The sequence below is a fragment of the Mytilus californianus genome, unplaced genomic scaffold (genome assembly GCF_021869535.1).
Source record: "Mytilus californianus isolate M0D057914Y unplaced genomic scaffold, xbMytCali1.0.p SCAF_5, whole genome shotgun sequence".
NCBI lineage: Eukaryota > Metazoa > Mollusca > Bivalvia > Mytilida > Mytilidae > Mytilus > Mytilus californianus.
The window spans coordinates 48,975,580-48,991,687 of record NW_026262701.1 but is presented as its reverse complement, the minus strand read 5'-3'; the positions used below and the strand labels follow the sequence as shown (position 1 = coordinate 48,991,687).

Genomic DNA, 16,108 nt, shown 5'->3' with positions numbered 1-16,108 from the left:
ATGATTAGATGTCTATTAGTTATTTGTGTCGCTGGGATGCTGTCACATTGACATTGACCAGACATCTCCTTTAATAATATTCTACATCAATCAAAACCCTGGTTACATTTAATAAATTGTAAAGTTATTTCTACAACGAAACTTGTTGGAAAATCAACGGACCGCGATTTGCGATCACACAAAGCATCAACGTAATTCTTGCATGGGTTCATATGATACTAGATTGATATTTCCGGAAAAAAAATTTGTTTTCATAATATTAAATGCTCATTGTTGGAGTCTTCAATAGGATTTGTTTTGTGCAAACTATAATAATGTCCAAAGCATTAAAATGACTTTTACTGATCAAGGTTCTGGTATAGTCCTATAACATATTTTCTTTTATTATGTGTCGTCCCAAAAAGACCCAAAAATGAAACAATCAACAGAAAACGTTTAAAAATGAGTTAGAATGCCTAGTTATGTATTATAGAACTAATTCTGAGTTACTTTTCACAAAAAAGATCTTCAGATGAAAATTAGTCGTACTCACTACTTTTTTTGGTGTATTTGTTTGGACAACAGAACATTAGTTTTAAACATGATAAAAACTATAATGCATTTTTTCTTTTATTTAATGATACTACATTTATTATTCTTTGAAAAAAAACTTTTTGCTGCGATTATATAAATCATACCTATAAATTTGTTAACAAACACACATTTCATGAATGGAAATATGTGTATATATATATATATATATATTAAAAAGTTTTAAATTTTGTCCACGCTGTGCATAAAATAGGGAAAAAAATAAGGCTGAAAATGCACCAAATATCTATATTCAATATGAATATTCACATTTTGTCTATTACAACAAGAAATTATTCAAAAATGTTTTCCATAGTATCCTACCGGTTTCACTGTTTAACAGATCTTCAAGGATATAGTTGCTGGCGACGTCGTCAGGGGTAACGTCCATTAGCGACATTATTATTTAGTCCTGAACGTCATAATATAGCACAACGTAGGTACTTAAAACGAAAGTGAAAGTACAAAAGTACCTACGTTGTGCTATATTATGACGTATATTATATATACTTGTAGTACACGTAAGGACGTATATTACTAGCTATACATTTGCCTAAGTCCTTCAAGGATCTTTGAAGGCCTAAGGCATGCTACAAATGTAGGCAGTTATTGCATGATTTGTCTGATGTGATGCTTAAATATGAAGATTAGAACAAGGATCCGGAGACCTAGTTCACAATTTCACAAAGAAACAAATAACGATCAAAAAAGCGTTTTAAATTTGATTTTTTTGGACAAAATTGAAAGTTATAATGCTTTTCAGTAGCCGCAGTGCTTTAACCAAATTAGTCTCTAATCACATTTGTATATTAGAAACTGATAGATTTTATGAACTATAAATTTATGTAATTGATTTGTTAATTTTTCATGTTTTTGCAGTGGCAAATATTAAAAGCATTCCTGATCAACAAAAGTTGGGTTCCTCTTTTTTTTAAAACAGAAAATACAGCATAAATGAAATTGTAACAACTATTTCACTGCATAATCAATATTCCTGTAAAAACGTTTAAATCAATATTTGGAAAACATTTTTATAAACTTGGAACGATTAAAATGACAAAATATTTTAAATTTATCATGAATAGATCACGTTTACTTTCGATTTTTAAACAAAATGAGAACAGGAAGTGACAAAAGGATAATGAATTTAGAATGAATCTGGACTCATCCACGGATTGGTTCGTGTTTATCAAAAAGGCTGGAAATTATCAATTTTTGAATTAAGTTGCTCAGTAAGAAATATATATGTGTGTCTCGTTTAATTTGATACTAAATGATTTCATATTTTACGTTTTAGCGTCTATCAAATTTATAAGAATACGTTCACGCATGAGCAGAAAATGATAAAGAAGGCACCTATTTGACTCGTGAAAATATTTTTGAACGTTTTGAAGAAGGTTTCATTTTCATAATCGAAATTGTCGATAGATTTTGATGAAAAATTATATAAAATATGACGAAAATACGTTCGTATGACGAAACGAGCTGCAAACAGTGATCGTTTGAGAAATTTTGAATTTAAAATGCTCACTGTCCGGGGGAAAATAATTTTGTTCAATTGACGAACCTACTAAAACATCTATAATTGTCTATGGATAAACAAACTGCAAATTGTGGTCTTTGAGAAATATTGAAATTGAAATGCCGACTGATATTTCTGGGAAAAATAATTATAGTGGTTCAATATGAGGTTTATTGATTAACGGATAAGTGTGACCCACCCGATGGTGATAAGTGGATTACTTGTAATCACAACTTATAACACCTGCTGTAAAGGTTAATTAGCTGAGGGTCATAAATTGTCAGAAACATGAAGACAGGTAGAAATATAGTATTCCATCAAAATAATACGGCAATAAAGGCATGGACTTGCAAAAAAGGGCACAGGGCGGCAGTCGGGAAAGGGCGGGCGGACCGCTCTGTGAAAATAATCAAGCTGGAACACTATGTAAGGTGTAATTATGTTAAGTCCCATATAAATGCCCCGGACATACTGTAATAGTCCATTTGCCAATTACCGATTTGATTCTGTTATTACACACTTTTTAAACAAATTACTTCCTTTTGTCAATCGTAGACTGGTTCTATACCAGACGAAATTGGCTTTTGCCCACGCAAAGCATGATAAGTTGAAAGTGATATATCGGCATTTTAACAAAATTTGTATTGAAAAATAACTTCTGGTATCAAAAGTGTTTAGCTTAACAACAAATTAAATGTAATTAAAAGATTTGAAAAAGTTAAAGGTTACACACTTTACGTTCAGATACATTTGCTCTTTCCGCTTGCTCTCCATTGTCAATTAAAATGTATGTCCCTCCTAAGGAAGACAACTACAAAAGGAATCTCTTATTACAGGGTCAATTACGGAAATTGGCAAACACACTATTGCGTGAAATCATTGTTATTTGTTTTAGAAGTTGAGAAAACCTTTGGCGACCCATGCGTGTAAATGGCCATTGTAAATAAAACGTAATATGTGGGCGTAACGGACGAATGTATGGCTATTTCTAAGATGCTATGGGTTTAATAATATTTATATTTCCTAAGGCACGATGGAAAGGTATATCCCTTCCTGCATGGACATATATATTTGTATTTTTCGCGAAATAATTGTGTACAAAATTGAAAATAAATTTGTCCCACAGATGAAAATAAATTAACCTTCGCCAAGACAAAATGAAATGAATCCTCACACCTATATGTAGTTTTTGTGTAAAAATAAATGTATACAAATCGAAAATAAACTTTCTGACATTATAGTCAAATAAAATAAACTTGCCGACATAGCAAAAAGTAAAGATGAACATTTTGTCAGTTAAAAATCCTTTTCAAATGTGGTAAAGAATATTAAGCCAGATAGTGTTAAACATTTGAACTGACAAAGGGGTGCATTTTTTGGTTCGTTAAGCATGTTAAGGGCGTTATAAAGTCACAATATCGAAGTTATGACTTTAAGATGAAAAGATTTCAAGTTGAAGTAAAATAGAACAATATGTAGAGAATTTCTTTAATTCATTGTTTAAATTTATATACCCCAAATAGCTACAAAAAATAAAGAAATTTAGTGACATTTGATCAAATCTCTTGAACTTTATTCAAATATATTTTCATCACAGCGTTCGAAATTTTTTTTTTTAAGTTTAATATAACATGACTGTATAACAAACAAGTACATTTTTGGTATATGCCTGCGCTATATGTTTCCTGTCCTGAAAACCAATTGAAATTTGCTTGTTTTCATTTTATATGGTGGAAAATAAAATTTACACAAATCTTAACGTCATATGTATATATAATATTTATCAATATAAATGTATGTTCAATGTACAAATGATGTACAACTTCGTACCAGTAACATGAGTAAAATTTTCCGAAAAAAGTCATGTTTATATCTTGAAACTGTTATAACTGTGAGTGATTGTGATACTTTTGTATAATAGTCATTACATAATGATTTTAATTTAAGAGAGAAATGTGGGTCATATTGAGGCCTTATTGAATTGACAGTTATTTTGGGTCTATATTGAGCTAATAAAGAGGCTGGGGCATTTTCTCCTAGTGAATTTATTTCACACAGGTCATTAAAACAATTCTTCTAATCCTTACTGAAATTAGTATGACACTTTCATGTGTACCTAGTTATTCAAACAGTAGTATGTATTACATTCAATGGGATAAAAAAATATGCATAAAGATTGCTTAAAACCGCAATATTGACTGATGTTGTCTATTTGTTAGGATTCATCCGAAAAGTCTATTAGAATAACATTCTAAACCAAAATTTGTTTGTAGAAAACCTACATATTGACTTTTGGGTAAAATTAATTTATGTTTGCATTTTACCTTCAATACATAAATAAGAGAATTATTTATGTATTGAACAGTAACAGTTATCGTTTTTAGAATTAAATTTTGATTTTATGAATATATATGAAAAAAATATCGACAAAGTTTAAGTATATAATGTAGAGTCTTCAATATTTAAATTTTGATGGGGTTCGTGTTGCTCAGTCCTAAGTTTTCTATGTTGTGTGTTGTGTACTGATGTTTGTCTGTTTGTCTTTTCCTTTACAGCCATGACGCTGTCAGTTTATTTTCGACTTATGAGTTTGGATTTCCCTTTGGTATCTTTCACCTCTCTTTTAGAAGGAAGAGAAAACCTTTAGCTTTTAACAATCATGGCCAATTGTTCCACTTATAGGAAAAGCTCAATCTGTTTTTTGTACCAATCTACAGAGGATTTGAACCAACACCTTTGGCAAATTTAAAACGTTTACCCACATTTTAGCCACTCAGCCACAACAGCTATATAAACATACGCTCATATAAATATTAGGGAACATGTGATAAAACTTTGCTTCCATCCATATACATGCAAGTCTTTGAGATTACACTCTGATTATGCAATTATATACTGGTCTTGTCATGAACCAAACCAAACCTAGGGAAAAGCTAGAACTATTGCAAGCTAAATCATAAAATGTTTCATAAAAAAGTCCATTAATTGTCAAAGAAACACCCCCCCTCCCCCCTCCAAAAAAAACCGGACCAAAACGCAAAATAGGAAGTGCATAATGGAGTTATATATGGTTAGGATTTTGAGAAAGTTTGAATTAATTGTAATACGGGATTTGGAAGTATCTGCGGATACATAAATGCTACCCCCAAATAGAGCAATGACTAAGTCGATGCTTTGGTAAGAAAAACCCTGAAAAATAATTCGACTCAAAACACAAAATAGGAGGAACAAAAGTACATCATGGAATCAGATTCTTAAATTTAGGAGCAGTTGTGGATACAAAAATGGGACAGAAGGAGGAAGAACGAACAGACAGATATACAGACCCCCCCTTTTCCATCAATATATAATACAAGAACAAGAAAGAGCAACCCCCAAATTAAAATAGATAATATATTTCAACAATAGACACCTTTGTCAAGTCATGGCCAGTTTTCCTGATATTGCAAAGATTTTATAGGAAACGCTTAGCAAATTGTACTGGGATTTTGAGGTCTTTGTTCAAGTAAAAAGGCAAACAAAGGGAATTCACACTGAGGAACAAAGTTTATCATAGAACACTTTGTGAAATGTTTACACATTGCTTTTACTAAGATGCTATCTCCAACATTTTCAATAAAATCTTGCACTTTGATGATCCTATACTAATAAGTAATATTCCTAGAGATCAGAGATTATGCCTTACATGTAAATGTAACATTTTGGAAGAGGATTTGTTTTTTTATTAGATTGTGAATTAAATAGGGAACTTTTTGATTATTTGGAAATACATTTTTCTATTCAAGATTTGTCTGATGAAGAAAACGTGATTTGATGCTCAATCCATCAACACCATCACAAGTAAATAAATTTGTTTACTACATTAAACAGTCGTTAGAACTAATGACAGGTGTCTTTGGAATATATACTGTAATTAAATGATTGTGTACATATATATGTGAATTTAAGTTAAATTGTATACTCATTTTGAATTTGTCACAACTTATTGTTTAAAGCTTAAATGGCAATAAAAATTTGATCTTGAATCTAAATTTTGTTATAGTCGGTTTGAAAAATCTTCTGATTTTAAGATGCTCAAGTATAAAAACTTTGTTCAAAGTTAACATATATGTATTTATTGATACCCTCATGTTTTATTTGCATAATATTTCAAACGAACTTCGGTCTAAATACAACCCTTATTGTCCAACAGTAACCAAGTATATAATTTGTTTGAAAATTTGTTCAAGCAAGCACGACTTAGGTGTAAACTAAACTCCAGCTGAAATTCGACCTTTGATATATACTTTAACTTAAATTCCCAACTTATGAATGTCTGTAAACATCCATCTGTTCTAGGAACTGCGGTTTGATCACGTCCCAAGCTTTCATGTCAAGACTTAGTGCATAATTAACGCGCCTTGTGTCTAAACTAATACTCATCAACTTTCAAGGCTGAGCTCAATAATGACACGATCCTGGAAGCAAAATGTCTAGTAATCAGCAAATGTTCTTTGTTTAATTGTAGTTCTAAATAATACGTAGTTTTTATGGATAATAAGTTACTGTTACATAGTGAATTATTAACACTTCTAAACATTAAAACTACATTTTGTCACGGTTTATACTAGAAGTACCAGCCTAAAACAGTTTATTGATAGATGAGGGAAAATACGGTCTACTTTGAAGTACTTGCCTATTGATTTCAATAATGGTTAGATATTAATAAACATTTTTAACAATAAATTCTTTTTCTTAACTCCACATATCAAATTAATGTATTTGAGTCAAGTAATTAAGAAAAAAATCATTTATTATTAAAAAGTCAACTTAAGTAGCAATGGTCGTTTCTACCCCATTGTTTTCTTCTATGGTGTTTTTTTTTTTTGTATTTACAAATATCAAACCGTGAAATTTAGACTTTCAGTACGTCATGAGAATATTTTTGTAATTAATAGCCTTTCCAGAACTTTCCGGATGCTAATTGTGGTATTTTTTTTTTGTATATTGTCACAATTCTGATTTGTAAAAGTGGCTCTTTAGTGGTAAGCAAAGTTTACATAATATGATAGTTAATATACTGTTTATGCTTAAAATATAGGAGATGAAATGCAAAATTCTTTCTGTTTAGATTTCTTTAATGAAGTGAACAATATATCTGTCTTCTAGTGGCTGATTGTTCCTCTCTCATCCATTGAAGGGACGGCAGTTCGGTCCCTTAGGAACAGAAGAAGAAAACATTAGTATGTCGGAATATACTTTATTCTCAATAAAAAATTGGCATGTGTATCGGAGGAAATTTAAGACAGTAATCATGAAAAATTACTAGCAGAGATTACAAACATATATTCACTTTGCAAAATGAAGCTATTATATATAAACCTTAAAATTTTGAATTATTCGTATTTTGTTCAATAAAATATTGTAGTGCAGTTTGCTCCGCGAGTAATATGTCTTTTTAGTGTTTGAATTTATGAACCCCTGTTTAGAGTTTATTTCCGCACCAGTAATTTGACAACAATACAGATATCTAAATGATGTATTTCAAAATGATTAGAAAACGATTCAGTTGATATTTATAATACTAAACAAAAAATTAAGCAGGCAACATTTTGCAGTTTAGCTTAACAAAGTTTGTTAGCAGTATGAAGAGTAACTTAATACTATTACACCCCTTGTTGTAAACACCACGAAAAATTACTCAGTTGAATAACATTCTCTGTTAAACATCGTGAAAATTAATATTCTTAATTCCTTTCCCTTAAACATGTATCACGACATTAAAATGTGTTCTAAACACCATGAAAAATGATTGTATAAATTGTTATGAACACTATGAAAAATTACTGCATAAAACTACATTCCCTGTCTATAAAGCACCATATAAAGTGACTGCATAAAAAGAGACAGAAGATACCAAATGGACAATCAAAGACAACAATTTGAAGAAAAACAGAGAATACCATGGCCAAAAAGGAAAAACGACGAAAAAAACAACAACAGTCTATAAAGCACTATACAGAAAACATAAGACTGGGCTACACGAACCCAAACGAAAATCATAGGCAATCTCATTTTACGTTGAATTGATAAACAGATCCAGCTTCACCCTGTACAAGTATACGTGATAAGTCACATTCAATGATGTAATAATCGAGACAATTAGGAAGTGATTGTCGCTCTGACAATTTAAAAAAAAAATTCCTTGTTATTAATGCCATGAAAAATGACTTCATTACTTTTTCATTATCTCAACTTAACCCCTTTTAATGAGAGCATATTAGAAGAGTAATGGGGAGATTAAGTTTAAATATATCAGACATTTATTGTCCAAATAATGAAATAGTTTTCATTTAGGATATTTTGAATAAGAAATGCCGTTTATAACGCTGAATTGAATATGAATGAGGATTAATTGTAATCCTATCAGTGGACCAAACATTTCTGGCCATAAGAAAAGCAATAAACAAACATAGAAATGAAAATGGGAACTGATTTGAATGAAAATAAACTTACATGTGAACACTCACAGATGTACCCTGTGTTATCAAGGTTGCATCGTACATCATTCCATTTATACTTAAAGACTGTCATCAATAGACCACAGTCTTCATTTCTCCCATTATTGTTTGGTTCGCCTGGATACCACTGGGAATAACGAACCTTGTCAGAGTCATGAACCCATCTCCAGTCTCCTTCTTTCTTAAAGTCTGCCATTCCTATCCAAGAGCCATAGTTGTGCTTAACCGATTCTGTTTCCAGCAATAATAAACACATATTATAGTAAAAGTTGTCAATATATAAAAAGCAAATTATTTATGCAAATGAAAATGAACTTACACGTAAACATACTTCATATCCTTATTTTATTTACTAAAAGACATCAATACTACGACATTTTCAATTATAGTCTGTGTAATCAAATTTTAAACAATACAAACGTTTTCAAATGATATACAACCACACAGTTTTGAATTGGAGTTCGGTTAATTTTCAGAACTATCTTTCGTTAAGAATTTAAATTAATACAAAATTTATTTGTGAACCCAGAAATTTGGCTTAATTGACGGAACGTTTAAACTCGTTTTTACATTTTTGTGGGCATTACAACAGCAACAATAATAATAATAATGATAATAATAATAATAATAATAATAATAATAATAATAATTAAAATAATAACAATAATGTTTTTATTATGACATTCATTCAAGTCTTGATTTTTGTTCATCTTAAGTCACAAAAAAACGAGAGATAGTTGGATTATTCCGAATCAAAATTGTATAATAAAAGTATGATACATACTAGTATTTCTTTACAGTAAACTGACTTATGCGGAAAATCAATGTTTCAATGTATTAAGGTTAGCGTTCCCTTAAATAAAAAAAAGGGAAATATACTATTCCACCCATTATCATTTGTTAAATCTTTTAACTAGCACTAGATGGTATTATTATATAATTTGGCGGGAAAGTGATCAACTGAATATAAAGTGTATCCTAGAGAGTGCGGTTTGGAAAAAATGTTATGTAGCTTGAACACGAAACCATGTTTCTTTTATTCAGTGGTAGCTCTTGGTAATTTCACCTATTTGTTTTAAAAGCTCTGTTATTTTTTGTTGTCACATAATGAGCTTTCCCTTTATTTAATCCATATACATTTGACAAAGTAGTGTGAAAACAATCCTGGGTGACGTTACCATGTTTTGTTTGGTATATTTCCGAACTTAAAGAATTTGATATAAAATACACTGTAAATTATGCACGTATTTGTTGCTACCATATATTACCCTAATTGATATTATAATATAGAATCACACTGTTTCCCTAAATTTCGGTTCTATATTGAAAATTTTAAAATTTATTTTCACACACTTTTTGTCTCAACTGTGATTTCTCTATTTTGTTATTTTTCTACTACAGCTGTGTTGCGAAAATGTAACAGTGTCGGTGTGTCTTATCATACGTATAAATATACTTACCATAAAGCTTGCTAACAACCCACGAGTTTTCTGCTGAGTCTTCAATCTTTACAAGGTAGCCTCCCATATTGTTACATTGTTTCTGGAATAACAGAAATAGAACGTTATACTCTGGATATTAACAAAGATTGAAATCGTTACTTTTAAATGACTTCTTCTGACCTTTCAGTAAACGTTACAATCTGATATATTTGCATACAATTTATGAAATATTTATTACATTAAAAGGTATAATTGACAGAAGATATGAAAGATGAATGAATAGATTTAAAAAAAATGCCATTGCCATTGCACTAAAAATTTCTAGTAATTATTGTAGTAGTGAAATTACAGTGATTTGTATAATACTCCTAGATATTACCGGAAACACTTATCATTTAGCTAATATTCTTGCACGGGATCATTTCTTTTAATCAAAAGCTATCAAAACATTCCATCTAGGCTTGTGGATGTTGAGTAGTGTCAACTAAATCTAGTATTTGCAATAGAGACATATTAACCCAACACCCACCTAATAAATGATCGAATAGCTCTTGATACAATTGAATTGACCAGTTGCATTGAATTTTGTGAATAATTTCCTATATTAGTATAAGTAAAGAAGTGACCTACTGCAGCATAATGCCATATTTTTGTGTCCGGTGAAAAAAAGTAGCAGTGATCCTTGTATTTTTTCCAACCGGCTGGACAATTCCCTGAGTTGGCAGAACACTTTTCTGTTAAAATATGCAATATTTTTTATAAGTATTATTCCAATAATGTACATGTAGCATAATCTCAAAATGAACAATGCATAAGTATTAAAAATACTATTGTCAAATCATTTGTTTAGTCGTCTGTTTTAATCTCGGTTATTCAGGAGTATATTAATGTGATTTTAACGAACTTTAAACACTTTAAAACCTTTTCGTTGAAATCTACGTTAAAAACGTATCCCTGCACAAAAAAAAAAATAATCAACTCTAACAAAAGTAAAAGAACCTTGGATTCAGATATTATCTATAAGAATTGTCAAATTGGTGTAAATTGAACCATGGCTTGATTCTATCAAGCTTTGCCAAGTTCCCACAATGAAAAGTGTTAATTTACCTTTCATCTTTTTTTCTATGGACTGAAGCATGCTATATATCGTTGATTTCTCTTTGGATATATCACATGAGTTTGACTCGATCATAGAAATGCAACACAGAACCAGAATTACAGAAAGGAACATCCTGTAAAAACTAAGCATTTAAGATTTTTTATATTTTAACAGACAGAAACTTTTTTTGATGGGGCAAATAATTTCAGTCGCCAACTTTATATTGTGATAAAACGGAATTATATTTTTCGTAAACTTCTCAACGTTTCAGAATTTGGGGGTTTCTGTTATATAAATCAAAATATAAATAAAAGTGCTCTATTTTGAATTTTTTGTTTTGTGTAGATTGATTGATTGTTGGTTGCTTGATAGAAATTTAGCCTTGCAACAGGTCACTACGGACCCCTCAGAGAGTTGTCATAAGGGTTCTTAACTTGCAAAGAGCGTGGCACTCTCTTTACAACAGGCATCGGAGTTAACGTTTCCATTTTGACCGGACGTGACTGCGAGCTTGTACATCCCGCACAGCCAAACGGACGCCCCACTTTGGCGAGGGTTTTATAGCCGGTCGGAGGAATACCAATGGTGATCATATTTCTATTCCTCAGTCACCTTTTTTTTGTGTAGAATGAGTTGCGTCTTCTACGTCAGGAAGTAAGCAAATATAAATTACGATTATATAAGTGTTTTAAACCCGAATATTGTGTTGAAAATATTGTAATTTTGTTAGTTTGTAATGTCTTATAGTGCCCGCTGTGTTTTTTCCAAATTTAGATGTGGGTTGGCTCCAATTATCTTAGAAACTGGCATATGAAAAACATTAAACTGAATTAATTGATCGTTTTTTTCTCTGTTGCAAATATTGAATACATTCTCAAGATGAGAGCACATCAACAATAAAACAAGTACACGAAGGTAGGTTTTACAAAAGATTTGATCAATCCGGATAAAGGACGATAAGTTTGGACAACCACTAGAGCATTGATTTTGTTGCCAGATAGAAAAAGTCCAAGTTAGCATAATTGTATACCCCAGCCAATCATTTGGGTGCAGGAAGACTGGATGAAAGACGCTGATTTCATTGCTTTAATTTTACTAAATACCGATTGCATTTCATTGAAAACTGTTGTGATCTAAAAACAACTTTGAAGTTTGAACAGTTGAAAGTATTTTTTTTTTTGTTTTAATTTGAAAGATTGCCAGTCAATACTATTTTATATTCAAATAAAGTTCTTGTGCACAACATTTAAATTTAAAGATGAATATTTTCAAGAATGCGTTGAGCACCTGAACATTATCTCTCTCTCACTCTGTCTCTCTCTCTCTCTCTCTCTCTCTCTCTCTCTCTCTGAAAGATTGCCAGTCAATAATATTTTATTTTCAAATGAAGTTTTTGTGCACATTTCAATTTAAATATAAATATTTTTAAGATAGCGTTAAGCACCTGAACATTTCAAATTCTCTCTCTCTCTCTCTCTCTCTCTCTCTCTCTCTCTCTCTCTCAATGTGATCTTTACGAACCGAAGATATGGTTTATTTGTGAACGGGTGTTTCATTGTTTTATTAAATTGCAAAACAATAGAAAGCAATAATTGAATCGGTTTACATTAATATTTACCATTTCTCAGTGTTCTCTTTCCGAGCAAATATAGGATGTGGTAATAATAAAATTAAAGTGCAGATGCATCACTCAAAGGCAAATTCTTTTAGATAACATACACTTACTAAGCAAGCAGATTTGAAAAAAAACACCTGTACAAATATTAATTTTGGTTATTGTTAGTTACGTGTATGTTCTTATTTTTGTATATATTTTTTTTTAATTTGAATCAGATGAAATTGAATAAAATTTTTACGAAACCATAAATATAGATTAGTATATAAAAAATCACAACAAACCTTTTTGCTTTTTGATGTAAAATTATAAAGCTGCTACTGAATATTGATATTGGTTTATGATATAGGAACAATGTAACTTTCATGACCTTGTCGTGTTTAACTTTCTTTGGTCCACCTGTCACTATATGGTATTACGGTAGTACAGTGTAAAATTTCTGCAACCGATGTTTTCCTGGAAATCGTATTTTTAAACTTTGTAACCTACACTATATCCTGATTTTGATTTAAACAATAATTGTCATTTTATTTCAAATATTCTTCCCGAATGTTATGATTCGTTTACTGGGAAACTGTCTTTGGTTTGGAAATTCAAATTTTAAGCCCTCAATCTCGATCACGTTATTTCAGAACACTTGACGTAAATTAAGCATCAATGAATCAGTTATATGGGTAAATAAAACTGTTTCAGCACTGAAAATAGAGTTTTTTTTAGAATTATGTTTCTAAACCTTAAAATATTAACTAAAGTTATGCTTACTTTTTGTGGTTTTTCATTATAAATCGAACCAAATAATTAGGCGTACACATCAAATCACATTAGTTTGATTGATTTAATCTTTGCTCAACTCCCAGTCGAACGAATATGTTTCGAGAATACTCAGAAGAAGAACAAATTAAACAGTAATTCAGTAAGCAGATTGGAAAAAAAAGTGGTTTGACTGGAATAAAGGGACAAAGTAAGTGTCAAAGTGTTGTTGCAAGGATTTTTAACATGTTTAGAGCATAGCGCTTTCCAAACATAGGCCTCATATTCTAATTGGTTGGTCTTTGCTTCGTGAATGTGAAAGACTCAAATCATGAAATTACGTATTGAAGCTTATTTTAAAACTGTAACGGAAAACCAAGGGTCTATTTTTGTTTATAGTATATTTAGAATATTCTTAAATAATCAGCAACTCAAAAACAAAATCTCCACACACACAAACATCAACATAAGAAAGACACGACAAGAAAAGACAAGTGAAAAACAATATACAGACTCGAACAAGACAGGTGTCTTTATCAAGCTCTTAGTCGTTGTGTGTCTACATGAAATGTTAATATTAAAAAAAATAACAAAGATCTGTCATCAACTTATAGATAACAGGAAACAAACATTGATGAGAATCCTGATATCCGACAGATATATTTACACGTAACAGGAAGTTAACTATCTTTTTGAATATTCGATTATCTCCCTTATTTGTTTTTTCAGTTTGATGATAAAGTATATACTAAAAATTACCAAGGAAATAAAATTAGAATAAATAGTAAAACTCATAATGTCCGTATCACATACGACTAAAACAAAGGCTTTCATGGCAAAACAGTACTAAATAGTGATACGACCAACATACTTCACATATATCCCGTCACTTGCAGTCTATGAATTGTTGAGGGAAACCCAAAATATAATTAAAATAGAGAAACAAAATAAAGAGGTGCACAATGTATATGGTTAAAATATATAAGTAAATATTGATTCAAATAAGGGGCTTAGAAGAAATTGCATATTTACTCCAGATAAAGCTAAGATAAAAAATTTGCTAAAGGATATCAATAAAACAAATCAGATTAAAAGCAATATAGGCGGTGGACAATGGTATAAGAATATGATTAATAACAGCTTGGATATGCGTTTTTCAGTATGTTGTTGATATTACAGGACGGCTTATCTTTATTGTGTTTGCCAATGACTATGATTTTACGCAACGACAGCCTGTCAGGGGCCTTTCAGTTGGAATATACATGGTCACTACATACACATTTCCATTCCATTAATAAAATGAAAGTTTTTTGCATACAATTTATAGGAATTTGTTTAACATACACCCTATCAAAAAATGTTCCATTTAAGAGAAAAAATACATTCACATCTAGATTTTTTCCTTGCACAAACCTAAATTTTGTGGATCATGTAAAACAAAATCAGTATGCTTCTTCTGGACTCAATAATTTTTTCGCATGGAACATAATTTGAAGTCACATAGAATATTCAAGCGATAAGAAGACAATTTATGGAATGTAACTAATGTTAACATTCTGTTAACTATAAATAAAGGAGATGTCTAGTATTTGCCAATGAGACAGCATTACAGCGACACAAAACAAATCACACATCAAAATCATATAGCAAGGTCAGCAAAACATACAGAAAGAGTAAAATGTGTCTTTGTCAAAATTTAATGTTGATTATTCCTTAACTTTCAATTATTTTTTTTTTGCATGAATATGTTTTACTGCATTTGCTTCTAGTTTTTCAATATATATTGTCTTTAAATTAAAAAAAAACACTTTCTACGCCAGACACTCGTTTCTTTTACAAAGACTCATCAGTGACGCTCGACTCAATAATAAAAATTAAAATTATGATTAGATGTCTCTTGATTATTTGTGTAGCTTGAATGGTGTCACATTGACATATATCAGGCATCTCCTTTATTAATTGTACATAAATCAAAACCTTGGTTACATTCAATTCACTGTAAAAAAAATTCTACCACGAAACTCATTACAAAATTCGAGCCGCGTTTTGCGATCACACAAAGCATCAACGTTAATTTTGCACCGGATTCATATGATGTATTAGAATGGTATTTCCGGGAGAAAAATGTTATTATAATTATATTTGAATGCTCATGCAAAATCTGGTCGTTGGAGTGTTCGATAAGACTTTTTTGTGCAAAGTATAATGTTCAGAAGATTAAAATTACTTTTATTAATCAAGGTCCGGGTATTATCCTATGACATATGACGTGGGGGCGATATTTTCTTTTATCATATACTTGTATAAAATATTACTTAAATTTTACAGTTCCATAACATTTAAAAATAATTAAAAGGCTATGAAAGGGTTACAATGTTTATCAACCAGATTCCTAAGAATTTCCTCGGCGGGCTGATAAACGAACTTTTATTGACTGCTTCCGGTATATTATCACATGCCTTTCCGTAATTGTCCGTGGGGTTTATCACATGCAACTTCGTGCATTTCCGGAAATTTGTTTGTAAACATGGCAGACGTTGACAATAAATTTTTCAAACTAAGAACATAATAATTGTTGTGATATGTCACATGATAAATGAAATGCTTGTT

General features: G+C 30.7%; 1 protein-coding gene across 1 annotated transcript; it reads right to left on the bottom strand.

Moving 5' to 3' along the window:
* Positions 1-7,188: 7,188 nt before the first annotated feature.
* On the bottom strand, positions 7,189-13,074 carry LOC127702413 (perlucin-like protein). Its single transcript, XM_052206620.1, has 6 exons — positions 13,033-13,074; positions 11,142-11,275; positions 10,665-10,768; positions 10,053-10,134; positions 8,588-8,823; positions 7,189-7,288 (listed from the first exon to the last, which is right to left on the bottom strand). Exons 2-6 carry the CDS (start codon positions 11,263-11,265, stop codon positions 7,259-7,261), a joined length of 576 nt encoding a protein of 191 aa, XP_052062580.1. The 5' UTR covers positions 11,266-11,275; positions 13,033-13,074; the 3' UTR covers positions 7,189-7,258.
* Positions 13,075-16,108: the final 3,034 nt, after the last annotated feature.

Bases quoted from the DNA above. Each gene is read 5' to 3' on its own strand.
- LOC127702413 (XM_052206620.1), bottom strand. From the start codon at position 11,265: ATGTTCCTTTCTGTAATTCTGGTTCTGTGTTGCATTTCTATGATCGAG. The intron at 10,135-10,664 runs GTAGGTCACTTC...CTGTTATTCCAG, and splicing joins AAATATGGCATTATGCTGCA to AAACAATGTAACAATATGGG. The intron at 7,289-8,587 runs GTAAGTTTATTT...TCTGTTCCTAAG, and splicing joins ACATCTGTGAGTGTTCACAT to GGACCGAACTGCCGTCCCTT.